The sequence below is a fragment of the Ostrinia nubilalis genome, chromosome 21 (genome assembly GCF_963855985.1).
Source record: "Ostrinia nubilalis chromosome 21, ilOstNubi1.1, whole genome shotgun sequence".
Classification (NCBI taxonomy): domain Eukaryota; kingdom Metazoa; phylum Arthropoda; class Insecta; order Lepidoptera; family Crambidae; genus Ostrinia; species Ostrinia nubilalis.
The window spans coordinates 8,782,260-8,808,941 of record NC_087108.1 but is presented as its reverse complement, the minus strand read 5'-3'; the positions used below and the strand labels follow the sequence as shown (position 1 = coordinate 8,808,941).

The 26,682-nt window shown below is 37.3% G+C and overlaps 4 protein-coding genes across 6 annotated transcripts in view; 2 read left to right on the top strand and 2 right to left on the bottom strand.

The window, feature by feature from the left end:
* Window positions 1-13,023, bottom strand: part of LOC135082302 (flotillin-2) — a 268,349-nt gene extending 255,326 nt beyond the window's left edge. For both annotated transcript variants that reach the window (XM_063977088.1, XM_063977087.1), the window contains exon 1: window positions 12,807-13,023. In XM_063977088.1, coding sequence (XP_063833158.1) covers window positions 12,807-12,855 — 49 coding nt within the window. In that variant the 5' untranslated portion in view covers window positions 12,856-13,023. The remainder of the gene's footprint in view (window positions 1-12,806) is intronic.
* The window catches only part of LOC135082466 (LIM/homeobox protein Lhx5), a 369,539-nt gene that overhangs the window by 46,445 nt on the left and 296,412 nt on the right, over window positions 1-26,682 (bottom strand). The gene's annotated exons all lie outside the window — the stretch shown is intronic.
* Window positions 332-7,553, top strand: LOC135082295 (glucose dehydrogenase [FAD, quinone]-like). 2 transcript variants are annotated; one of them, XM_063977077.1, is made up of 5 exons: window positions 332-676; window positions 1,850-2,035; window positions 3,246-3,378; window positions 4,518-4,637; window positions 4,730-7,553. In XM_063977077.1, exons 1-5 carry the CDS (start codon window positions 424-426, stop codon window positions 5,985-5,987), a joined length of 1,950 nt encoding a protein of 649 aa, XP_063833147.1. In that variant the 5' UTR covers window positions 332-423; the 3' UTR covers window positions 5,988-7,553. The 2 variants fall into 2 exon arrangements, with proteins under 2 accessions (XP_063833147.1, XP_063833146.1); XM_063977076.1 differs by having other exon boundaries at window positions 1,808-2,035.
* Window positions 14,580-25,509, top strand: LOC135082294 (serine/threonine-protein phosphatase 4 catalytic subunit). Its single transcript, XM_063977075.1, has 7 exons — window positions 14,580-14,700; window positions 14,840-15,015; window positions 15,399-15,551; window positions 16,886-17,004; window positions 17,729-17,910; window positions 18,563-18,752; window positions 21,992-25,509. Exons 2-7 carry the CDS (start codon window positions 14,866-14,868, stop codon window positions 22,119-22,121), a joined length of 924 nt encoding a protein of 307 aa, XP_063833145.1. The 5' UTR covers window positions 14,580-14,700; window positions 14,840-14,865; the 3' UTR covers window positions 22,122-25,509.

Sequence of the window (26,682 nt, the reverse complement as noted above, 5' to 3'; positions counted from 1 at the left end):
CTACTAAGTCCTTATTGTACCTATTTTTCATTGGTGTGAAAATTCACTAGCGTTTACTTTTCAAAAATAAGAATTACTTTACGTGCTTTGATATATTAATATTAATAATATATTTTAATTTAAATGCAGAGATCAAACTTAGGCTCTTATATTCATAATACTTACGTTTAATGACGCAAACAAGATTATGAAAATCACAATGTAAGATGTGCTTTATTAACAATTCAAATTAAAATGTTGAAATTACAGCCAGACCGGTAGAAACACAAAATGTCCCCTCCACCCGTGGATTTTTGAACTTGTTCCGAGTTCAGGGCACTGGCATGATCCTGACTCATACAGTTGTAGGCCATAGCATAAAGCGGAAGAACCGCTGCCAATCAAAATAATTATTAAAGTGTTCGTATTAAGAATTATTTTATCATGTTAAGAACGGTTCACATTCTTTTGTTTCTTTTAATTGGGAATTTGACATGTGACGAGGAAGTGAGTGATGAAGATAGCTATGAAGAAATATTGGGATATGCAGGAGGTAGCGAAGGCAGGGGTGGTAGACTGTTGTGGTCGTACCATCCCATGCTAGATTTGGTACTGAAGTCGAGTGGAAACCACTTCGCTTACAAAGGAAACGGGGACTTCTTCAACTTCATACGGGACTCATATCCGTTACCCAATGGTAAGTGAAGACATAGAATATTATACATATTGGAAACATTAATTAAAATTATCTACCCCAATTAAAATATAGAACACTTTTCTTTCGCTTTTCATTTTGAATTAATTAAAAAATTATTTTTTTTTGGTATTTTAACAAACTATCTTAAACCTGTAGGTTGTTTGGAAGAAATCGCTTTCAGTAGATCAAGTTTTTAAATTAAAGCTTGCACGTGCCGTATTTATTTAACTTGACCTTAACCTCAACGATCGACACTTGTCCTTTTCTTTATAACACGAAAAATAAGTCTAGTACCTAAAGGTACGTGAATCAATCAGAAAAATTGTAGCCAAGGACAGCTCAGAACCAAATACTTACAATATTAAATAAGGCAAAAGGAAATTACTCAGATCGCTAGACTTAATATTATGTGCCTGCGTCTGTTACATAGAAGTAATTTTTCAAAATAATTTACAAATTAAATATTATCATCTAAAGTTTAGAGGTGAGGTCAAGGCACTCTACGCCAAATCCGTGATCCGTTATCCGAAAAAAAAAAGATAGGTAGCTGTCATACGGGCCATGAACAACGGTATACTCGATATATTCCCAATTAGAATACCTACATCGGAATCCAAAATTGATAGTAATGTGTCAAAGGGCCTCACAATTTCGCAGGCTGACCGGTTTGAAGTCCGGTCATCTGGCTGTTTTATTGCTGTACCAACTTCAAGTTCAAGTTTTTTCACATTGCAAGTTGCACAATAAAACAATTATGTGAGAACACGTTTTCCCTTTGCAGTATTTACTACAAGATTTATTTTGAGTAAGCAAAAAATAAAAGGCCTCAAAATAAAATAAGTTAAAATTATAATTTAAAAATTTTAATAGAGTAAGTTGATTTTCAAGGTTTGGAGGAGTTACATACCTATTTGGTTTTATTTTCATTCTCTTCAATTCGTTTTAATAAGGCACAGAAACAGCAAAATAAACTTACAAACTTTCCTTGTTGATCAAGGAGTGAGAGAGATCTCTTCGGAATTCTAACGGGTTTAATAAATTGAAGATTGCACGTACAGAAAATAAGATTTAGAATAACATCCCTGTCAAGGGGTGAAAACAAAAATACATAATATCCATAAACAATTTCAGGCCTAACCTCGCCGTTGCCCGAGTACGACTTCATAATCGTAGGCGCCGGTTCGGCTGGCAGCGCGCTCGCTAGCCGGCTGACCGAAAACAAGAAAGTGACGGTGCTGCTGATCGAAGCCGGCAAACCTGAGATGCTGCTGACCGATATACCAGCCATGGCTCCCTACTTCCAGGCCACGGACTACACCTGGCAGTACTATATGGAGCCGCAACCTGGAGTTTGCATGGGTAAACATCAAAATTTTTAAATAACTCGAAAATGGCAATGCCAGATTTTGTATGGAAGGTGGCGTCTTTTTTTTTTCGCGCGGCCATCGACCAAACTTTGTTTTTTGATTACAAAATAGTGTAATAAACCAAACTTACTATGGCATATATACCTCTAAACTCAGTCTGAACTGAGTTACGAGCATTAGAAGTTTGATGATTTTCATACTAGATTTGCTTTTTCCGCGCAAGTTTTGTAAGAAATTGCAACAAAATTTTGCGCTATTTTTTTATTGCGCTGATTCTGCTGCATACTGATGTCTGGAGCCTTTAATGGATGGTATTGTTTGTTTTCACATACAATGTCACTATTTTGTTGCAATTTCTTACAAAACTTGCGGGCAAAAAGAAAATCTAGTATGTAAAATCATCAAACTTCTAATGCTCGTAACTCAGTTCAGACTGAGTTTAGGGGTATACATGTCATAGTAAGTTTGGTTTATTACACTATTTTGTAATCAAAAAACAAGGTTTGGTCGATGGCCGCGCGAAAAAAAAAAGACGCCAATTTCCGGCATTGTCTTTTCGACGGGTTTTCAATGTCTAAGTAGCTCAGATGGTGAGAGCAGTCGCACGGCATGCAAAAGGTCGTGGGTTCGATTCCCACCTCTTAGCTCCTTGAGCGAAACGTAGTGATACCATTGAACATGTCACTATTTTACCTATCTACTATATAAAAATAAGTCGGGTTTTCCTCCCTGACGCTATAACTCCAGAACGCACGAACCGATTTCCACGGTTTTGCATTCATTGGAAAGGTCTCGGGCTCCGTGAGGTTTATAGCAAAGAAAATTCACGAAAAATTTAAAGGGGATAAAACGGGATCCACGCGTACGAAGTCGCGGGCGGCCGCTAGTGCTTTATAAAGATTTTTAGATTGGAATTTGTAGAGACAACACCGTTTCGAATCGGTAGCTATAGCTATTAGCTTATTCTGTGCTATAGTCAAACCAATTCATGAGTCCAATAGAGAATAAATACCTTTTTTAATTTGACCTTCTGCGAAGGTCTTAAAAACAACACTAGTTCACGATTTCATCTAGTGAAGTGAACTAAACAAATATCAGAAAATTAATAGAATGTAGTAAAAAATTATTTAAATTTTATAAAAGCCTTTCAGTCATCATTTTTATCATGCAACTGAATAAATTGCCGTAATACCTAATTGCAGGTATGGAGAACGAGCGGTGCTTCTGGCCACGCGGCAAAGCTGTGGGGGGCACAAGCGTGATCAACTACATGATCTACACAAGAGGAAGACCACAGGACTGGGACCGGATCGCGGCAGACGGCAACTACGGATGGTAAGAAGGACAACTTGAACAACACTATTACAGGAGGCACAGCGCCACAGCCCGCTGTGACTGGGCGGCCGTACGTAAGTCAGTGAGGGGGCATCAGCGTGCTCAACAAAATGATCTACACCCGGGGCCGGTTATTCTAACACATATGTGCTTAATCTGTGGGTTGCTTACATTATAATATTATGCATGCTGTGGTTATCGTTTGTGTGGGAGCAGTTGGCTAGAGACCTTTGGCTTAATTTTTTAATTGTGTTTAATACTGTATCTCATGTTGATAGCCCAATAAAATAAATAAATAAATCTGCTCTCCTCACCACTTTGATTTCAACCGCGCCTTAGAGGAGGCACAGTCAGCTCTCTATGTCTGAACTGCCGTAAGACAGTGGGGTCAACTTCATACGGACCGGATCGCAGTTGGAAGAAACTACAGATTAAGGGCCGCTTAAACCAGTGTACCTACTTAACTAACGGGGAAGCAGTAATCGCCAGCAGTTACTGTCGACCGCCCTGGTGTAGCTGTTGCTCACGGGGCTACGTTCGCGAAAATAGCATTAAAATTTTAAAACGTCTAAAAATTCATTAAATCTACGAATAGTTGTATGAACAGATGATGAGAAAATAACGTACATCTAAATAACAAATGAAAACGTTTTGGCGTAACTCCAACCAAACACACAAGTGGATAGAGTTTTGTACTCGATAAAATCTAATTCACAATGCAAGAATGTTTACTGGCTTATTGATTCCAAACAATGAATGCATCGTCATTCAGCTCACGACGCTTCAAATAAAATTCATACCAAAAAGGTCATGTTCATGGTCAACTCATCATACGATGACAAGATGTATTAAATCCAGTACGGCACAAGGTCGGTAAAACTGATAGGAATGATAAAAACATTACATTTCAAGAATACTTGACTATCCAACAAACCCATTAATTTGGCATACTTAGATAAATTACTACCCGTCTTGGACCATCTCTGGCAAGATGTAAATTAATTAATATTCATTATACTCAATCTTCTTAGATCATTTCAAATGAAATAATATACAACAACAATAATTACTAACATTTTGTATAAGATAGATAATGCTGAATACCAAGAGTCATAATCAATATTTAATTTACATTTCAGGTCCTACAACGAAGTTTTGGAGTATTACAAGAAATCGGAAAAGGCCAGTTTAGACGGCTTGGAGAATAACCCGTACAGAAACAAGGACGGAGTCATGCCGGTGGAATTCGTACCAAAAAGGTATTTATTTTTTAAAAACCTCATAAATAGTGTTTGTTACACACATTTTATGCCTATAGTTAACCTATAATCTTTGCGTGTTTTTTTTTCAGGACAAAATTGATAAAGGCTTTCCTAGAAGCAGGAAGAATTCTTGGACATCCTACGGTAGATTACAACTTGCCGCATGAATTAGGCTTCGGGTACGTTCAAACAACGACCAGCAGAGGACACCGTCACAGCGCTGCTAAAGTGTTTCTTCACAGACACAAGAAGAGGCGAAACCTGCACATAATGCCTGAAACAACGGCGACTAAAGTCCTCATAGATCCGCAGACAAACACCGCCTATGGAGTCGAGTTTATAAACAAGAATATTAGGTATACAGCTCGAGTACGCAAGGAAGTCATTCTCTCTGCTGGACCTATTGCATCTCCCCAACTACTGATGCTATCAGGAGTAGGTCCAAGACATCATTTATCTTCACTAGGAATATCAGTCTTCAGGGATTTACCAGTCGGTCGTGAACTTTACGACCACATCTGCTTCCCCGCAGCGATATTCAGTCTAAACACAACGAACGTTAGCTTCAACGAAAATAGAGCTTTGTCGATAAAGAATTTGGTTGATTGGTTGCGAGACGGCGACAATGATCTATCGTCACCAGGCGGCGTGGAAGGGATAGGTTATATCAAAACACCTGTTTCTGATGATCCCGAACCCGTTCCTGATATTGAGTTGATCAGTATCGGTGGGTCTATAGTGGTGGACGGTGGACCTGGGGGCAGTCGAGCAGTTCGTAAGGGCATGAGAATTTCCGAAGCAGTATTCAATGAAGCTTTGGGAGCCATAGACAATTCGGAAACCTGGAGCGCGTTCCCCATGCTGCTGCACCCGAAATCTGTGGGTCACTTAGAGCTAAGAGACACAAATCCTTTCAGTCACCCTAAAATGTATGGCAACTACTTGACTGATGCGAGGGATGTAGCTACTTTCGTAGCGTCGATACGTCATCTTCAAGCGATGGCTGCGACGGAACCGTTTCAAAAGTTTGGTGCTCAGATACATAGGGCGCAATACCCTAAATGTCGCGGTTTGGCTTTTGATTCTGACGAGTACTGGGAGTGTGCTGTAAGGACTTTCACTGCGACTTTACATCACCAGATAGCTACTTGTCGTATGGGGGCCGTTGGGGATCCTCGCGCTGTGGTGGACCCAGAATTGCGAGTTCACGGAGTCAACAACCTTCGAGTGGTCGACTCAAGCGTCATACCGCGTACTATTTCGGCCCATACCCATGCACCTGCGGTTATGATCGGTGAAAAAGCTGCTGATATGATTAAAAGTACTTGGGGACTATTTAAACCTTAGACTGATAAGTGAACAGTATCTTTATATCTTTTGTCGAACTTTCCAACTGTCATATAAAGACATGATTGATTGCTACGATTACGTAATATACTCTATTTGATGGAGTAATTTATCAAAGGAAAGTCAGGGTCGATTCAGGCACTTTGGAATGCGTCCAAAACCGGCCTCTACTTGTTTTTTCGGCAAGCAAGACTTATTATAGCTATGATGTGCTTGCGTAAACGTTTCTGAAACAACTAGAACTATTGTGAAAGAAGTCACAGTTGCATTATATTTTTGTGTACAACAGATATGAATCTGCTTGTCTATAGGTTTAGAAAAACAGTGTAAACAAGTTTAGAAAAACAAACACAAAACCTTAGTTTTAGGTGGGTAAACCTTAATATGTGAATGTATTTTAAAATAACATTTGGGTGTCGTAATATTAGATTATTTGTTCATATTGAATGGTTTATTAACGCATGATAGTTAGAACAACCTTTTCTTACAAAAACTAACAAGACTTGAGCAAAGAATTGTGGTTTTAACACACTACATTATAAATAACTAAGCGATAACGCATTACCATACATTATACCTATTTAGTCACCAAGTGTTATTTACTTTATAGAAGTTATCAAAATAGAACTAATTTGCTATGTGACGTGGTGAGGAGACTACTGTGGCTAACGATTTGTGTACTAAAAAAAATATGCTGATGATGAAAATACAGTGAGACTTTATTTTGATTACAATACATTACGTTAAATGGTTTGTTTTTACTCAGGTAAGTTAGGTAGGGCCGATTTTTCAATCGCGTGTCAAGCCAAGTTCGGTTACTTAATCTGTACATTAAGTTAAACCAATTTATTACAGGTTTTGCGGTAACACTATAGTATAATTATGAGTACTAGTAACACTTTAACCAGAACCAAGAGAAAATGATTGTAATTTTTGAACCTTAGTATTCAGCACTCAGCAACCAGCACAGGGTTAAAATTTTATTTTCAGTAAAGATCATTAAACGGTTTTATTTCACATTTGATTGAAAAATCGGCCCATATGTATACTATACAAGTAGATGACGTAAAGAAAAAGAACTAACAATGTTTTTATCACAAGGTTTAATTCGGGGAGTTGAGGGATTGGTGACAACAGGATCTTGGGTGGGATCAGGAGCTGTGGGTGAAAACAAACATGTAAAAAACAGTTGAAACATAAATCTACTGTAATATAATAACATAAATTAAATGAACAAAAAAAAAAGATTTTTAATTAGTAATTATAAGGCCCGGTTTCGGGCGCCCAGCGGAGCGGAGAAGTGTTTTGAATAACCAATCAGAGGTGGAATTGTGTAAAGCAATCGTTATCATTTGACAGTTCATAACGTACGATTATTCTGTCAAACGCTTTGTTTAACTGACTTTATCGTACGTTATGAACTGTCAAATGATTACGATTGCTTTACACAATTCCACCTCAGATTTCATTATTTCCACTTCTCGTCTCCGCTCCGCACAGCTCCGCTCCTTTCAAATTCTATAGAGAAATTAGTCCGCCTGACTCTCCTCTGTTTTGGAGGAAACCAGGCCTAAGAGTTTTGTGAATTTGACGTAACACAGGCTCTAATTTCAAAATTTGTATGTTACATTACCTACACAATGATGATAAATTCACATCCTTGGTGGACCATCATACCTGAAAAAACGAAGTAAGTATTAATAATGTTATTAATCTGCATGTTCAGACGAGAACATCAAGCTTAACACAGTGGCATCTTATACAGTTGTATTAGGGTTAATTTTGCAACAAAAATGTATAGTCTGATGTTCTGTGGTCTCTACGTGGAGTCAGTCAATCTGTGGCCTCCATAGTCATTGTAACAAAAGCAACGATCATTATAGTTCACAACGGTATGTAACTTGTATAGTTTTATTGTATTAACTACGTGTAGTTCTTAAATAAATAATGGTTGCTCGTAGTTTCCTTTCAATACAAACAAGGAGCATAGAAATAGGTTTATTCCGTGGCATATTGTAGAGTCCAATTAGCTTAGAAAATTTATATCGACTAGAAATAGGTATTTCGCCGCTTGTTACAATTCAATTATTTTACCGTAATGGCATTTTTCAGAATTTCATAGTACCTACCTACTTTCATAAAAGATTTTTCATCATCATCATCATCATCTCAACCATAGGACGTCCACTGCTGAACATAGGCCTCCCCCAATGCTTTCCATGCTGCCCGGTTGGTAGCGGCCTGCGTCCAGCGCTTTCCTGCTACCTTGGGTGGACCGACGACATCGTAAAGGTAGCAGGAAGGCGCTGGACGCAGGCCGCTACCAAAAGTTTTTTAGCGCCGCGCCCGTAAAATATTTCGCACATTGGCACAACTTGTATTTCACAAGTCAACCACCGCTATACGTCAGCTAGGACACGGTCTGTATCTACTCCATACGATAGTTTATGAATATTGATTATGTTAGTGATGGAATGGGTTATTTTCCTAAAACAATATAATATTAGCATATAGCCTTCAGTCAGTTAGGTTTATGCACGTTTAGTTTGGATATTTGTCGATTACTGTCACATAAAGTAACAAGAATTAAGCGTTTTTCTTTAATTTCCAAAATATTAGGGCAATGGAATTGGTATCGGTTATAGGTGCCTACTCGTAGGATAGTCTGACCGATGTTTTATTGTCTGTCTAATAGGGCGATTCCCTAATTTGTCAGCGCGGAATCATTTTCAGTTGTATTGCCACTTTTGTGTAAGTAAGGCTCAAAATAGACATTTCTTGCGATAAGATAAGATGACGCCTTTCAACGTTTCAACGCAACGTAAAGAAATATTTACATCGGAATCGGAATGTATGAAATACTATCTTGAAAATCGATAAGCAAATCACTATGTAGCTATGTATTTCATTGACACTCGATAAACAGGTGATTATAATACTACCTAGTTACCTATCTCTATCAAACAAAATAAATAGTGTTTAAACTATCTGAGCTAATAGCTTAGGAACTGATAAAATAAGTTCGATAAAAGGTAAATTATAAATGATTAGATCACACACTAACTGAATAGCGAGATATCGCCATGTCTTAAAAAAATCATACACGAAAGAAAAGGACAAGACTTAATGAGGGTTTTCGTGTATGAAAGATCCGCTAGATGCCGGGACGTGGATGTGGGGTTTGTCTGCTGCATGATTGGTGGATTGGTGTCATGTCAAAAATAACCAATCATGCAGCATTTGGACCTCGCGTCTACGTATTGCCATCTGGCGGATCTTTCATACGCGAAAACCCTCATTGCAAAGAAAAAGGGAAATAGAGGATAGAGGATGCGTTATTCATTTATATTAAACTTTATAGAACTAGTTTGTTTTCGGAGTTTGAAGTGAAATAAAAATATGATAAAGATTTTACGGGAGTGCGTATACGCCGCACAGGGAAGCCTCAGGCAATAGTTTGTAACTTTAATAATGAATAAATATAATGTTGTTTTCATAGATGGGAACAATGGATGGGAACTTAATAATTTACTGAGAAAATACGGTCTAGTCCACGACTGGCGGCAATTAAGTGCAATTTACTAAGTGGCAAAAACAAAAGCAATATGGCCGCACCTATTTTTAAATTAGTCTAATCACATTTGATCCGCCAGTTGACCTCATTCCGACGGGAATGGGACGACTGAGCGACGAGATATTAGTATTGATACACCATGACGTCATTGAAATAAAAAATTGCAAATATTCATTATACATTATTGACAGATAAATAAGCACATATTAGGGGGCGTCCATAAATTACGTGAGACAATTTTGGCTATTTTTCAACCCCCCCGCCCCCCTTGGTGAGATTTGGTGAGATTTTGCCTGACCCCCTCCCCCACCCCCAAATCTCACGTGATATTAAAAAAAATCCGAAATTTTATAGTTTTGGAGTAATAGGTATAACTGAGAATCATTTTTTTTGTGTGCTTTAACGTAGTCGCTAACGAGTGCATCAAAAAGATCTATAAAGTTAAAGATTTTAGTTCTTGAAAGTATCTGCTAGGGACGCTGTACTAATAATAATCATCATACATTTAATGTATGTCATTTTTTACGCAGTCGCTAGCGGATGCCGATTGTGTAAAGTCGCACTAAGCCCACTGATTACGAATAGATCCAGAAAAACACGTGTAGTGACAGCGGTTAGTACTAGGGTCACATTGTTTTTTTACAGAAGTACCTAGTCTAATTGTTCCTTTCTACAAAATCACTAATAATCTAGCAAAATCGATTTTGATAAAAAAAGAACTTGTTTTATAATTTTCTTAATTTCGTCATTTTCTGCATTTTAGTATTCACACATGCAGACGGAAGCATAAAATGACATTATCATCATACAAATATCATTTTTTAGTCCTGACAAGGTTTCGATATGTCTGGCTGTCTGTCTGTCCGAGGTTTTGCTTGGAAACTATTGGCACTAGGGAGCTGTAATTTTGTAGAGGTTATGTATAATAATCACGCCGACAAAACGGTAGAATAAAATTTTGAAAAAAAAAATTTTTTAGGGTAGCTCCCCTACATGTAAAGTGGGGATGATTTTTTTTTCGTCTTCTACCCCATCGTGTGGGTATCGTTGGATAGGTCTTTTAAAATGGCTTTGGGGTTTCTAAGACCATTTTTCGATTTAGGGATCCGTTTGCAAAATGTTAAAGTTTAAAGTGCCAATTTTTGTCCGAGTAGGGCGTTCCCCCTCGCTAAAAACTAAACTGTTGGCTTGATAAATCTGGAAAAATTCAAGATTATAGTGCTTTTTATGAACTTTCAAGGAAAACTATAGCGGTTAAGATAGATTAGTTAGTTCAAGAGTAATAGTCGTTTTACTCATGTATTATAAAATTTCATACCTAATAAAAATTCCTTAGAAAAAAATATTAAAAGTGACTTTAGATGAAGTAATTGTTTACTTCTGAAATATATTGTGATAACGACGGACAACTAAGGAACCCTACACTGCGCGTGGCACGACACGCACTTGGCCAATTTTTTTACTTTGCGAAAGTAACTCTGTCTGTCTGTCTGTCTGTCTGTCTGTCTGTCTGTCTGTTACGCTTTCCCGCTTAAACCTCGCAACCGATTTTGATGAAATTTGGCATAGAGATAGTTTGAGTCCCGGGAAAGAACATAGGATAGTTTTTATCCCGGTTTTTGAAACAGGGACGCGCGCGATAAAGTTTTTCTGTGACAGACAAAATTCCACGCGGGCGAAGCCGCGGGCGGAAAGCTAGTGTATTATAAAATTTCATACCTAATAAAAATTCCTTAGAAAAAAATATTAAAAGTGACTTTAGATGAAGTAATTGTTTACTTCTGAAATATATTGTGATAACGACGGACAACTAAGGAACCCTACACTGCGCGTGGCACGACACGCACTTGGCCAATTTTTTTACTTAAGATTTAACCCAGTTTTCTGGCAAACTCTATTTCTCTATTTCTTGTGGAAAAAAATACGTGATATTTTCCGAGACCCCCCCTCTCCCCCACGTGAGATTTGGTGAGGTTTTTTTTGACCCCCTCCCCCCCCTAAAAGCCTCACGTAATTTATGGACGCCCCCTAAAACTGTTGTTTTTTTTATTATTTAAAAATATAAATAATAATAATAAGTAAAATTTCAATTTCAAATTGGTTTCAAGTTAACACAAGACAAAAAAAAGAAAATGAATATTTGGATATCTTGAATATGGACCGACTTAAAATAAATATGAAATTTTCATTCAGCGTTCAAAATTGCTAGAATGATATTATTACAAACTGAAAGTAACATACTGAATAGATAATCCCTACTTTCGTTAATTTTTTGACTAAAAAGTTGAGTAGGAGAGAAATCTTTATGGCAGACCTTACAAATTAAATTAATTTTAAAACAGAATTTTATTTCTGTGGACCTTTATTGAAAGTTATGAAGAAAAATTATAATGAATATGTTTGGTACCTACTTACACTAAGTTTTTATTAAGTAAAATGTTTTTCTTTTATTTCCTGCACCATATGAGTTTAGATTGAGATAAGATAATTAGATTCTTTAAAAATGTCTATAGGATTCTTTGAAAATGTCTTACTTGAATATTTTCCATACAGATAAATGCAGAGTTTAGAAAATAAAGTAAGGCATCTTCAAATACTTTTTTTTTTCATAATGATTATTTTATTATCTTTGGATGCTCGTCTCTGTAAGGCTTATCAATAGGTTATCAAAATTTCAGCATGCGCCACAACATAACGAACAATCTTATCTTTAATAGCAATCCCTTGAATGTTCTACTTCATTGCACCACATTATGTGAATCATCTATCGTAGGGAACATGAATCACATATTGAGTGCCACTACATCAGTCTAAATTATTGCTAATAGTAGGTATGTTTCCTGGTAAGATTTTTAGTTTAAATAATAAAAGTAGGATCTGAATGAATAACAGATTATTTTATTTAAGTTCAATTTAAAATATTCTTAAACAATAAACTGGTTGGTAACAGCCTTAGTACTATATTCGTCACAACTCATTCAAGCTCTAGAGCTGATAATTTATCCTAAATTAAACGCAATTTTACAATGTCCTTGGATTTAAATCTACCTGGTAGACTGATGTAAACAAAAAATCTTATAACCTTGTCTTTCGTATTAGAAACAACAGGTTACAACTAAACACATTCCACTACACCTAACAGTAGGTATAATACGTTTTTAATAGGTTTATATCCTGTTTTTCTACAGTAACTAAGAGTAACACATAAAATATGAGGAAAATAATCGATTTTATCTCTAGCTTACCTGAAACTATCAGTGCCTCGTTAGGGCCGACGGTGTGGATATTGCCCATTGTTGGATCTTGCAGCACAATACACAACACAATAGATTCACTAAATATTGGTATTTTAATATTTATAAATCAATAATTAATACACCCCAATTCTAATACAAACACTCATTTGCAGAAGGCGCCTTTACAAAACAAGTGTCTATCTCGCAAGGAAAAAATACTAATATTAGCTTTTAGTCATCCAATGAGCGAGAAGATAAACAAATATACGCTACTCCTATTGGCTAAAAAGGCGTCTATGATTTCTGACTGACAACTGATAAACCAATGAGCGATGATTCTTCCAGCTGTCACTTCACCATAAAAATAAAGAACGCCAAGCTTGGCTAAACCAGTGGGTCTAGACAAAGTGCAAATTATAATCGCAAACTGGTCGATAAGTGGTCGAAAAGCCCCTTTTTTGTATGGAGTTTTGACGGATTCGATTTTCGATTCGATCAAAAAGTGCGTTTTGTCTAGGGGGGCTGAGGCTAAACTATCTACACTTGGCACGCAGAGTTAGAAAAAAAAACTTTGCAGTTCCTCTACCCTCCAAGAGATGTCGCTAATTTGGAAAAAATATTATGAACGAGCAAAATGATCAAAATAACCCTAAAAGAGCAAAATGAATAAAAGCGGGAATTTGTCCAGCAGTGGACGTCATGGGGCTGTGTTACAAAAACTTTTAAAGGTCTAAAGTTATCTCTGTGTTTCATATAGAATAAAGCTCAGAGTTTAGTTTTACTTAGATCACATTTTTGTGCTTCTTCACAATCTTACCCCTACTCCCCCCCCCTTACGCCGCTACTGCCACGGTAATACTATCTATACAGTATTCCAACTCGGCCATATTTTTGAAATAAATGTCAACAGTCACGCGGTACGTCACAGTATGACAACATGCGGTAGGGCTGCCCAGTGGGCAGCCGTGGGCAGTGCCCACCTACAGTACGCAGTTTAATTACATCTGCCTACTTAGAATTTCTATCTAGTTTTGTGATTGTATTTTTTTATTTAGTTAGACAAACAAAATACTTTGTGAATGGAATAGGTTAAAAATGTGTGTTGTTTTGTGATTAGTAGATTTAATTTAGTAAAAACTACTTAAATAATTTCGAAACTTTAATAATCATAATAATCTGTTACTTTAATTTCGGGCGGGCGAAAATTACAATTTGACTAGTTTTTGGCCAATTTGACCGTAAATGACGGTCAGTCAAATTCAATCAGTTTTGTCATTTTTAACACTTGGCCACCGACGCCGACGTCCATTTGCATTCGCACTCATTCGCGACACCCCCGACTTTTGCATACCGAGCGCATACCGAGATTTGAATTTCGAAAGAAAGTTCTCGTTTCGTCTGTTTATATGAAGTTACAATACTGTATGATATTATTACCGTGCTACTGCCTACGAATTTGGTTTTTCATTTAGGGCTGATTTTTCAATCGTCAGTTATCTTTTTTTTTTTTTTTTTTTGGGATGGACTGTCCCGCTGAAGTCAGTTATCTTTTATCTGAAGAATAAACTTGTCATATTGACATATTTCCCATACTGAAACTGTCATGTGCCAAACTTATTCTTCAGTTAAAAGTTATCCGACGATTGAAAAATCAGCCCTTAAATGTTGTTACGTGTGAATCGCAGTTTGCATATAACGCCATCTAGTTTTTATTTCCATTATTAATAAATTGTCTATGGTAAGATTATTTGATATCTTTTCTGTGCTACACTGTGTGTGAACGCGCCTTTTGAATTCACGTTGTGGTGGTTGTAAATGGCGGATTGATTGTGATTGTTTGATGAAATAATTCAAGTTGCTGATGCTTGACGATCATACACAGGAGCTCAAAAGTTAGATAATTGTAAGTAACATTAATTGCACTTCAAGTTACAACATCAGTGTGTCACGGCAGTCGTCTATTAGTCACAGAATTGCTACGAAGGCATGAATGATTAATTGGGATGCTGAGCTTGTTACCCACTATTTTGATGTGTTTGCAGATTTACCGTTTGAACTAAGTAGCAGAATGTCGGACACAAGTGATCTGGATCGTCAAATTGAGCAGCTGAAGAGATGTGAGATTATAATGGAAGCCGAGGTTAAGGCTTTATGTGCAAAGGCTCGTGAAATTCTCGTCGAAGAAAGCAATGTTCAGCGCGTGGATTCCCCTGTGACGGTAATTACGATAACAGCTGGTGAATTTTGCTAATTTCCTTGTTTGTTCAAGCCAATAACATCATAATTACACCATCTATGTTGTTAGTTACTAAAAAGGTTAGGTAATAAGGGTCAAGCAATGTTTTGGTTTGTCATTTGATTAACTTTGATCAATGATTTATACATTAACATTCCAAGCTCGGACAACTTACTGCAAAACAGCATCTCCAAGACTGGTTTCTCACAAATGATGGCTATTTAAAAAAACTCATAGAACTCATTTGTTTTCGCAAATGTAACTTAAAAAAAAAACACTTACACATCCCAGTATTAACCCTACCACTGCTTCGGGACAATAAATGTACCAGTGCCTATTTCTGAACGTATTTCTGTTATTTTTAGGTGTGCGGTGACATTCATGGCCAGTTCTACGACTTGAAAGAACTGTTTAAAGTTGGCGGAGATGTTCCTGAAACCAATTACTTATTTATGGGAGACTTTGTAGACCGAGGCTTCTATTCTGTGGAGACTTTCTTACTATTATTGGCATTGAAAGTTAGTAGAATTTATAAATTTGTTATTAGACTCTGTTTTATAACAGTGTTGGCTTATCATCATATTTTTGCCAAGTGACTGTTTCCTATTTGGCACATATTTTATTAGGTAGCGCATTTTCTTACATAACTTTTCAATTCCTATCATTGGAGGTCCGAAAAGATTTCTCATACAATTCGATACCATAATGATCATTCTTCATAAAAAATTTAAAACCTACATATTTAAAAACATAATCATTGATATTCATAATATCACTAATCATACACTTAGTTTTTACTAATATTTGTTTTCATATATTTTTCTATACTAATGATCGAAACTCATAATCATTCGAATAAATAACTATAATATTCATAAATGTGATGTATCCTAATATTTGTTTTCATAAATTTATTACTCATAAGTGTATTTATCCATATTATTGAAAATCATGATGCCTATATTCGTATTAAATCGTATTTTAACATTAAATTAATTTGATATAGTCCAAAACAGGCAATATTTTGTGCCACAAAACTAACGTGACAGAAACGAATCGCTGCAAAACCGACTCCACGTAGTCTTGTCTGCCCTACCCCTAGAGTGTAATTTAAAAGCCGGAGGCGCGGAGGGAGGGCAGCCCTCGCCCGCTGTAACGAGGCTCAGGCGCCCGGGTGAGCTGGAGCGGCTGAGGCTGGTCGCCGAGGCGCCGAAGGCGCCGATGGCGATCCAAAAAGCCGAAGCTGCGGAAGCAAGCGTGGGTGCCTGAGCCTCGTTACGCAAGGGCGGAAGGGCTGCACATCCCGCAGCGCCGGAGACGAGGAGATACCAATGCATGCTGCATGCTCTGCATGCTTATCTACTCTATTAAATTATGTATGATTTTTTTAAAGATACGAGTATGTCTATTATAAAGTAAATTATTCTGAACAACAACATTATAAGTTGAAGTATGTTCTTAGTAACAACATTATTAATTAATACAATATGATCAATGAATGTTATGAAGAAAAAAGATCTGAAAATAAAAATTATGTATTTTAAATGGTTCTTGGTAGTAACAGTATTGATAAAAAAATTATGATTACTAACTGTTATGAGCTCCGATAGTAGTAATAAAAATGTATGAATAAAAAAAGTATGAAAAATAAAATTATGAAGAGAGATTATTATGAACACAAATCGGTAGTAAGACAAAGAATAGGATTTAGAATTTTATGTGAGCCAATATAGAACCATTTTATTATACACAAAGTAGAAAGTTATAGGTTGGGTATCCTTACTTCAGTATGATTATTATCTTTTATAAATATTTAAACCATTTAATAATGTTTATTTCTTGGTATTTGTAGGTACGTTATCCAGACAGAATCACATTAATCCGTGGCAATCACGAATCAAGACAAATTACACAAGTTTATGGTTTTTACGATGAATGTCTCAGAAAATATGGATCAATCACAGTTTGGAGGTGAGTTTCCTTAAAATCACTAAGACTTATTTTAAAATATCAGTAAAAACATTTTGATGTAGAATTTAGAAGTTTATTTACCTAAATTGCCAAACTTGCATAGAAATTGATAATTGTTAGTCAACCAGACTCACAACCTCGGATGCACATAAAGACGAATGCCATACATTCATTATCAGATTGATAAGAAAATAATAAAACTGCACACGCCAATTATTGTTCATTGATGCAACATTGTTGGCTAAACTGCTGAAGGCTAATGTACTATGTTTTTCAATGTCAACTTTACAACTTGATGCTATTTAAAATCTTGGCTAACATAAGTTAACCTTTTGTTAACTGTCAAGCCCGAATGCAACCACAACTACTCTGTTTAAGAGACGATCAAACACATCATCGCTTCTAATTGTTGGAGCTGGAAGAGCATAAAGTTTACGATTTTAACAGTTTTGTACATTACAATTTTATTTTTATTCAATCTGTCAAATCTAGCTATATCAATATTTTTCTTACAAACTGGTGCCTAATTCAACCATATAAGATGCCCAATGTTTAAGATTCAACCACACCAACGTGTTCAAATCGCCATCGCTGGCGCGATCATAGGTCAATGACAGGTCGCGCAATGGCGATCTGCACGCGTCGGTGTAGTTGAAGCATTAGGTCGAAATATGGAACAAAACTATCAAAGTGATTTCCATAATCAACAAAATTATTTACCCAGGTACTGCACAGAAATATTTGACTATCTGTCCTTGTCTGCGATCATTGACGGGCGGATATTCTGCGTGCATGGGGGGCTCAGCCCCTCGATACAGACGCTAGACCAGATCCGCACCATCGACCGCAAACAGGAGGTGCCACACGACGGGCCTATGTGCGACCTGCTTTGGAGTGACCCTGAAGGTATGAATAATTTCATTCTTTATTTAAAATAGACTTGACGTCAATACCTAGTTGTGCTTTGAAATTGATGTCTGAACCCCTTTGTCAATCTTTATCAAAATTTAATTAGAGATGAATTGAATGATCTATCTAAAATAATTAGTTGTGACTAGGGTTGCTTTTTACGGTATTGTCCAGCCAAATATTGTGTTGTCCGGCCTGTCCGGCTTTTGTTAGGCTTTTTATTTGGCTGACAGAATAATACGAAGCTACGAAGCGCACGCATCAGGATGTTGGACGACCGATGATGAGCTATGACACTAAAGGTTGTCCGGCCAAATGAAGGAGTCCGGCTTTTGTGTTTTTGGACCTGGCAACCCTAGTTGTGACGACTACGTTAATCGCAAGACGCGCGATAATGATTTTGTGACAGATCAAATCTATCATGATAATTTACTTCAAAAGAAATACACTCAGGGATTGTTGTGCCAGTTAGTAATCACGATAGTTACAGCTGACCTGTACTCTAAGGCTGAGTTGGACCACCTCATTTTAACTGTAACATTAACAATAACCGGTGCTTTTTTGTATGGAGTTTGACAGATTTTTGACGTTTGTCAAAGTTAAAGTAAGATGGTGCAACTCAGCCTAAATATCTATAACAATTTTCCAGACACACAAGGCTGGGGCGTGTCCCCCAGAGGTGCGGGCTACTTATTCGGATCCGACGTGGTAGCCCAATTCAACGTGTCCAACGACATCGACATGATCTGCCGGGCCCATCAGCTAGTTATGGAAGGCTACAAGTGGCACTTCAACGAGACTGTCCTCACTGTGTGGTCTGCCCCCAACTATTGCTACAGGTACGTGGAAAACTGACACTTAATGTTTTTACTTTAAGCTCTATTTAGAGTGTCCAAGGACATAGACTTGATATGCCGGGCCCATCAGCTAGTTATGGAGGGCTACAAGTGGCACTTCAACGAGACTGTCCTCACTGTGTGGTCTGCCCCCAACTATTGCTACAGGTACGTGGAAAACTGACACTTAATACCGTTGCATTAGGCTCAGTTTAGCGTGTCCAACGACATCGACATGATCTGCTGGGCCCATCAGCTAGTTATGGAGGGCTACAAGTGGCACTTCAACGAGACCGTCCTCACTGTGTGGTCTGCTCCAACTATTGCTACAGGTACGTGGAAAACTGACACTTAATACCGTTGCATTAGGCTCAGTTTAGCGTGTCCAACGACATCGACATGATCTGCTGGGCCCATCAGCTAGTTATGGAGGGCTACAAGTGGCACTTCAACGAGACCGTCCTCACTGTGTGGCCTGCCCCCAACTATTGCTACAGGTACGTGGAAAACTGACACTTAATGTTTTTACTTTAAGCTCTATTTAGAGTGTCCAAGGACATAGACTTGATATGCCGGGCCCATCAGCTAGTTATGGAGGGCTACAAGTGGCACTTCAACGAGACTGTCCTCACTGTGTGGTCTGCCCCCAACTATTGCTACAGGTACGTGGAAAACTAACACTTAATACCGTTGCATTAGGCTCAGTTTAGCGTGTCCAACAACATCGACATGATCTGCTGGGTAGGGTGTCCCGTCGTTGTATGGGAAAAAAATTTTTTTGAGCTACGGATACGCAAGAGGTATCAAAAGTTGCGTTTTGATATATAGATTACGATAAGCATTAAATTTATTGAGATATCTGTCATCTTGAGGCCTCTACCTGTCCTTAAAAAAAAATTAAATTGCTATTTTAGGGGTTCCTAACATAAACTATTAATAATACAAAAATAGCGTTTTTATGAAATTTGAGGGTACACAATGAGTCACAGCAAGGTTTAAAATAGTTTAAAAACCAATAAATCCATAAATACTTTCAAAACAGAATTGGCTTTTTGACCAGAATTAGGCATTTACGCGCGCGATTTTTATGTATTCCTAATTAATCCATGGGTCAGCCAAGATATCGATTTAATTCGAGGATACTCAATTCCCTTCTCACAGCAGGTTAATAATTTTACTACGCTATTATAAAACAATGATTGGCATCTCTAAGTGGAAGCTAACAAAAATGGCAGTCAATTTTAGAAAATCAACCATAACTTGAAAACCATTTGTCCGATTTCATTACTTTTTTATTTAAATGATAGCTCTACGTGTGCGCTTGATATTTTGTGGTATAAATTGTATCGATTAAATCAACCTTTAGTTAGTAATTAAAGGAAAATTGAAATTTTTTACATTGTTGTGATACTACTTTTTAAATCATTTTTTTACAAAATGTCTTATACTCTACTAAAAGTTTTACACGAGCCAAAGAAGTGTATTAAATTGTCTTTAATTTGATATATAACATGTATGCGTTTCATAACTAAAAATATATTTTTACTTCCGTTGAAGTTCACCATTGATAAAAAACTGCGTAGACAACAAAAACTTCAGCTAGTAAGTGTATGTAACGTACATAAATGTTATTTATATTTAATAGTATGCTAAAACTATTTAACATGTCAATTAGTATTCTGTTTAAATATAATATTATAAAGATTTTTGGCTAGGTAGTTTTTACCTGAAAAAAATCAAAAAGTATATTACTACCATATATTGCTAATTTTTTGTTAAATTTATGCTAAAAGTATGTAATATTATAACAAAAAAGTACGGTGCGATACCTTACAGCAATAAAACCTCAACAGAAATAATACCAACAGCCTCGCCGAAGAAGTAGAAAATTTGAGAAAAACAAGTCAAAATATGAATTCTGCTGGTTCGAACCAAACCTATTCCTCACTGGAAACAGTCTGTCATTGCCTGCAAATCATATCTTAGGGTTCCACTGCCACTGTTATTACAAAATAAAATGAAATAATTGTGAAAAAAATATAATAGATGACCAACAGTGAAGGGCTGATTAAGTGATTTTTTGAGACATAAAAATGCCGGTAGAGCCCTTGAGACATTATTTTATATTTTTTTAATTATTTTTACGGTTATCTACATCTTATGACGCAACTTTTGAGGGGTCTTGTGTAGCGAAAATATAAAAAAAGATATTTCGGGACACCCTACTGCTGGGCCCATCAGCTTGTTATGGAGGGCTACAAGTGGCACTTCAACGAGACTGTCCTCACTGTGTGGTCTGCCCCCAACTATTGCTACAGGTACGTGGAAAACTAACACTTAATACCGTTGCATTAGGCTCAGTTTAGCGTGTCCAACGACATCGACATGATCTGCTGGGCCCATCAGCTAGTTATGGAGGGCTACAAGTGGCACTTCAACGAGACCGTCCTCACTGTGTGGCCTGCCCCCAACTATTGCTACAGGTACGTGGATAACTGACACTTAATGCTTTTACTTTAAGCACTGTTTAGCGGGTCCAAGGAAATAGACTTGATATGCCGGGCCCACCAGCTAGTTATGGAGGGCTACAAGTGGCACTTCAACGAGACCGTCCTCACTGTGTGGTCTGCTCCAACTATTGCTACAGGTACGTAGGAAACTGACACTTAATGCTTTTACTTTAAGCGCTGTTTAGCATGTCCAACGACATTGAGATAATCTGCCGGGCCCACCAGCTAAAGTCCGGTCGCCGAGCAGTTAGAATTTCGTCCAATGACCCCAAGCTACCCATCCTTATCGCTCGCGTCTAAATTATATTGCTATTGCGCTCGCACACTCACTGCGGCCGCCCGTCGCACAGTCGCGACAGCAATATAATTACGTGCAAGTGATAAGGATGGGTAGCTAGTGCTTGTGGTCATTGGACGAAATTCTATCTACTCGGCGACCGGACTTTAGTTATGGAGGGCTACAAGTGGCACTTCAACGAGACCGTCCTCACTGTGTGGTCTGCCCCAAACTACTGCTACAGGTTTGTGGGAATATGGCAAATGCCATTGCATTAGGCTTTATCTAACTTAAGACTTAAGTAAACTACGGGACTATTTCCACCTCTCGTTACCACCGCTCCAACTCTTGTGTATCCAGGATCTACAGCTTGAAAACTAGTGATATCGTACAGTCAATTTATCGTTATCCCATCCACAATAAGAACAGGTTTTAATTGCATTTTCTCATTACAGATGCGGCAACGTAGCTGCGATATTAGAACTGAACGAAAACCTCCAACGCGAGTTCACGATATTCGAGGCCGCGCCGCAGGAGTCGCGAGGCGTGCCTTCCAAGAAACCGCAGGCCGATTACTTCTTATAATGTTCCGTACAATAGACGATCCGACCGTAGCCAGCCGGCCGCGGGCAGAAGCGAAACTGTGAGGTTTAACCTCAGTGTTCAAGCCCATATCATTCGCGCCAAAACATTTACGAATTGCCAACCTTCAAATCTAGTGACAACTCCCAAACTGCTGCTGGTGGTAGTGATTGGTGTGGATCGAAAGTTAAATAGTGTGCTACTCCTGCTATGGTTATAAGGGCTAATTCACCCTGACATAGCCTAAAAGTTGATTGATAAGGTTAAAGTGGCGGCAAGTGGACCAAAATTCGTTTAAATCAATAAAAATTTGAAATCAATAGAAGACACATTCTCACTAAACTTGCATAGAATCATTTTAATATTGTACAACCTGTGGCTTAGTTAGGAATAATACAACTCCCATTCCCTTGGGACTGTGTTCAACTTTCTTCGCTTTCTTGGGTTGTGTATGTGTCCTCATTGCTTCTCCTGAGTTGTGTACAAGAGCCCTCGCGTCCCACTGGGCTATCTAAGAGCGCCCTCGGGCCCTTCTGGGCCGCGGCCGGGTCTATCTAAAACCGTTATCGGGTCCCATTAGGCTGCGTTTTGTGACTAAAGCCCGGTCTGTGAGCACGTAGAATTTTGAATGACCCCAAGCTACCTATCCTTATCGCTCGCGCGTAATTATATTGCTGTCGCGACTGTGCGACGGGCATGTGCTGTGTAAAAGCGACTACGCGCACGGCTCGGCTGTGTAAAAGCGCCTTCGTGCTCTGTTGAGCTGTTTATAAGCGCCCTGTGCGCCCCAAGGTGTGTACAAGCGTTCTCGCGTCCTACTGGGCGCTTTATTGAAAGCGCTTTCGCACCACATTGCGCTGTGTAAAAACGCTCTCACACGCACTAGGTGGTGTAAAAGCGCCCTTGTTCGCCAGTGGGCTGTGTACAATCGCCCTTTTTTCTGTGTGGAAGCCCCCCGCGCGGCCGGCTAAAGTATTACGGTTATTGTAGTGACAAAACATTTCAATGTGGAAATATTTTTATTGTGATTTTAAGACTGCTAAGTGTAACGAGGAATGCGTTTGAGTGTGTACGACACAAAGTTCCAATAGTATGATCTTCGAAGATGAAATACAGGGAATGGTTTTGTACAACAACGCCCATCTCATAGGTGGTAGTATACATGTATACACGACACTGATGCCAAAAAAAGACTTTAAATGTTCATAGAAAATCCATGAAATAAGGAAAATGGTATTATCGCGGGCGAGCTATCGGTCAGTCCCCCCGCTCTCTCGGGGCGGCGGCAGCATGTGCTCGGTGGTGTAGCGGGGCACGCGGGGGTGGTGCGGGCGGTAACAAGCGCCGTCCCGAAAGTTTTAGGAAACGTTTGAACAAGGTTTTTTGGTATTAAAGTAATAGTTAAAATTTTATTTATATTTTTCTTGTAATTACTTTCATGTGTACTACCACCCCTGAGATGGGGGTTGTTTTACAAAACCACATCCTGTATAATTATTATTTCAATATGTGCCATATTTTTGGAGGAAAATGCACAGATCGCATAATTTGATGACACTTTTGATGCTGGTCTCATTTGATAGAACATTCGCTCTCATAGATATGTCAAATCTTCATACGGATACTTTTTATTTGTTATAGGAATCTGGCCTAATTCATGACTTACATTTTATAAATAATAGCCAGATAATCGAACCAAATGCCCCATTTCAGAATCAAATATTGTTACTATTGGAACTTTGTAACATACATATTTGCAGTAACTTATGCTGTTTTTTATGTACAAACAAAGTTCTGATCATCTATCGCTTGGCTGAGGTTAGCAGTAGGTTAGGATTAATTACTACCCTTTCCCGATAAGTGCACATAATTATGTTTAATTAGCATTGAAGATATAATTAATAATTTGATTGCATCAATCAAGTATTATAGTTAGTAATCAGCAGAATAATGACCATGTGACCTTTGCCATTTTGGGATTGATTTTCTTGTACAAATAACTCCCAAATCCTTTGCAATGTAATTTTAATTTGAAACAAATAACAAAATCTCAATATGTTGAAATATTATGTAATGGCTTTCTTCCTTGTATTGTTGAACAACCTTTAAAGTTTCAGTATGATAGTTTTTCTAGCCTAAGTCAAGCTACTAAAATGTAGAGCGTAATCCGTTTGTACATGTGTTTGTTAAGTGATATTGTCGATAACTTAAATGCCTCGTAGTTTTCAATACCTCAGTGGTTTAGTTCATACTTTAAATTATTTACTGTCGACAGCATATCGTTCTATGCATTATTGTTGCATAACAGTACCTATTACAAGCACTTAAGATGCTAAAGTCCGGTCGCCGAGCAGATAGAATTTTGTCCAATGACTACCCATCCTTATCGCTCGTGCGTAATTTTACTGCTGTCGCGACTGTGCGACGGGCGGCCGCAGTGAGTGTGTGAGCGCGATAGCAATATAATTACGCACGAGCGATAAGGATGGGTAGCTTGGGATCATTGGACGAAATTCTATCTACTCAGCGAGCGGACTTTACAGTGTATAGCTTGATTTGCCATCGACTTACATGAAGTCTACTCAAGATTTTTAAAAATCACTGCACTGATAGTCGAATAATGTATGAACTAAATCATTGATTAATTAATTTAAGTGCTAATAACTGGTTATAAGTTATTAGTAAGATGTTAAAATCGAAGTTAACTCGGATATATTTAGGCAAATGAGCAATGAATAGGATAGATCTTTTTCAGTAGCAAATATTTAAATAATTAACTAAATACCACATGTTTTAACACTGCCCTAATTATACTGTACATAATATTAACTGACAGGTTTTTAAAATGCCTTTTTGTGTTTTATGGAAGGTGAAAAGGTTAGCGTTTTTGTCATTTAAGTTCCGTTTGAATGTTTGATCATACAGTCTTCTATACCACTATTTAAATATAAGAAATTACAAATATCAAGTGTTCAGGAGCCATTGTTAATTAACAATGTTGCTCATAAATAAATTATTATTACTTATAAAGCTGACAAATATATCAAATGGAACATTGATTGACATTGTTTTATAGAATTAGATGTTTAAAACGGAAGTCCTCAAAATATAACCGACTTGGATTGTTAACATTATGGTGATATGCTCGCTCAATCAGTAAAATTCTGCTAATCTGTCTAAATAGTGAAATAAGTATTTAAATGATGTCAATATCGAAATGTCTAGACTTCGGAAACGACTAAGATAAATCAGCAGAAAGATGTATATAGCCTTAGTGCTTTGTTTTTGCCAATAAATAGTTTAAATTTATTACATAATGGTGCGATATTATGTCATTATGACAAAATGCAGTTTTTTGTATAAACTTACTAAACATATTGATCCCTGTAACTATATTTTGACCAAAGAAAGTGGAACATAATTCTATACTTGTAGTCGCATCATTAGGATCTTAGAAATAAAAGTCTTGAATTTTGCAGAAAACCATTCTTAGTTGATAAGTAAATCTACTGTTCATTCATATTTTGACAAAATAAGTGATGACATTTTTAATGAATTAGCACCATACAGTTAATATTACTTATGATGATAATTGAGTTTTGAGTACCTAGCTACGACATTAGCAGTAATAAGATTTAGTGAAAGAGTATTAGTACACAAGTGTCTACACCAAGTATAGCCATAAGTTTGAAGAAACTTTTACTGACAAGTCATAAAAAGAAGTTGATTGGTAGCCTCAACATGCCTTTGATAAAATTATTAGAAATAAGTGCAAACTAGATTTTTTAACCATTATTGAACCGTTTTGTGCTTTAATGACAACATAGTATTACTTGTTAGTCAATTCAAACAAAAAAGTTTTGAGAAAAACTGATTCCTTATCCATGGAACATAAACTGTTGATTTTCATGACTGGTTTTTAGATACATTAAAAATGCTATAATATTATTCATGTTGCGAACTTAGATGGTTTATATGATTGTATCAAGTTTCACCGTTGGTTATAGACTAAGAGCTAGTGAACGCCAGACCTACGTCATTTTATAAAAGCTGAAAGTTTGTCAGCGTATGCTCCCAATATAGGATATAATGTTGGTAAATTATGGAGTTTGGGTCGTGGTGGCTTTGGGAGCTACCCTAAAAAAACTGTCTGACAAGGAGTTGGAACAGTCAAAACTGTCTGGCTGTTGGTAAAAATATTTCTAGTAATTGCCCAAGTATTATACATAAAAATCAGATTTTATAGTGTAACGTAAATCTAACTTTTACGGTGGCTTTTTCTGTATATTCAATAGACTGTAATTCTACCAATGTTATACCATTAAATCTGATTTTTATGTATAATATTTGGGCAATAATTAGAAGTATTTTCCCCAACAGCCAGACAGTTTTGACAGTTCCAACTCCTTGCCAGACAGTTTTTTTAGGGTAGCTCCCAAAGCCACCACGACCCAAACTCCATAATTTACCAACATTATATCCTATATTGGGAGCATACGCTGACAAACTTTCAGCTTTTATAAAATGACGTAGGTCTGGCGTTCACTAGCTCTTAGTCTATTAT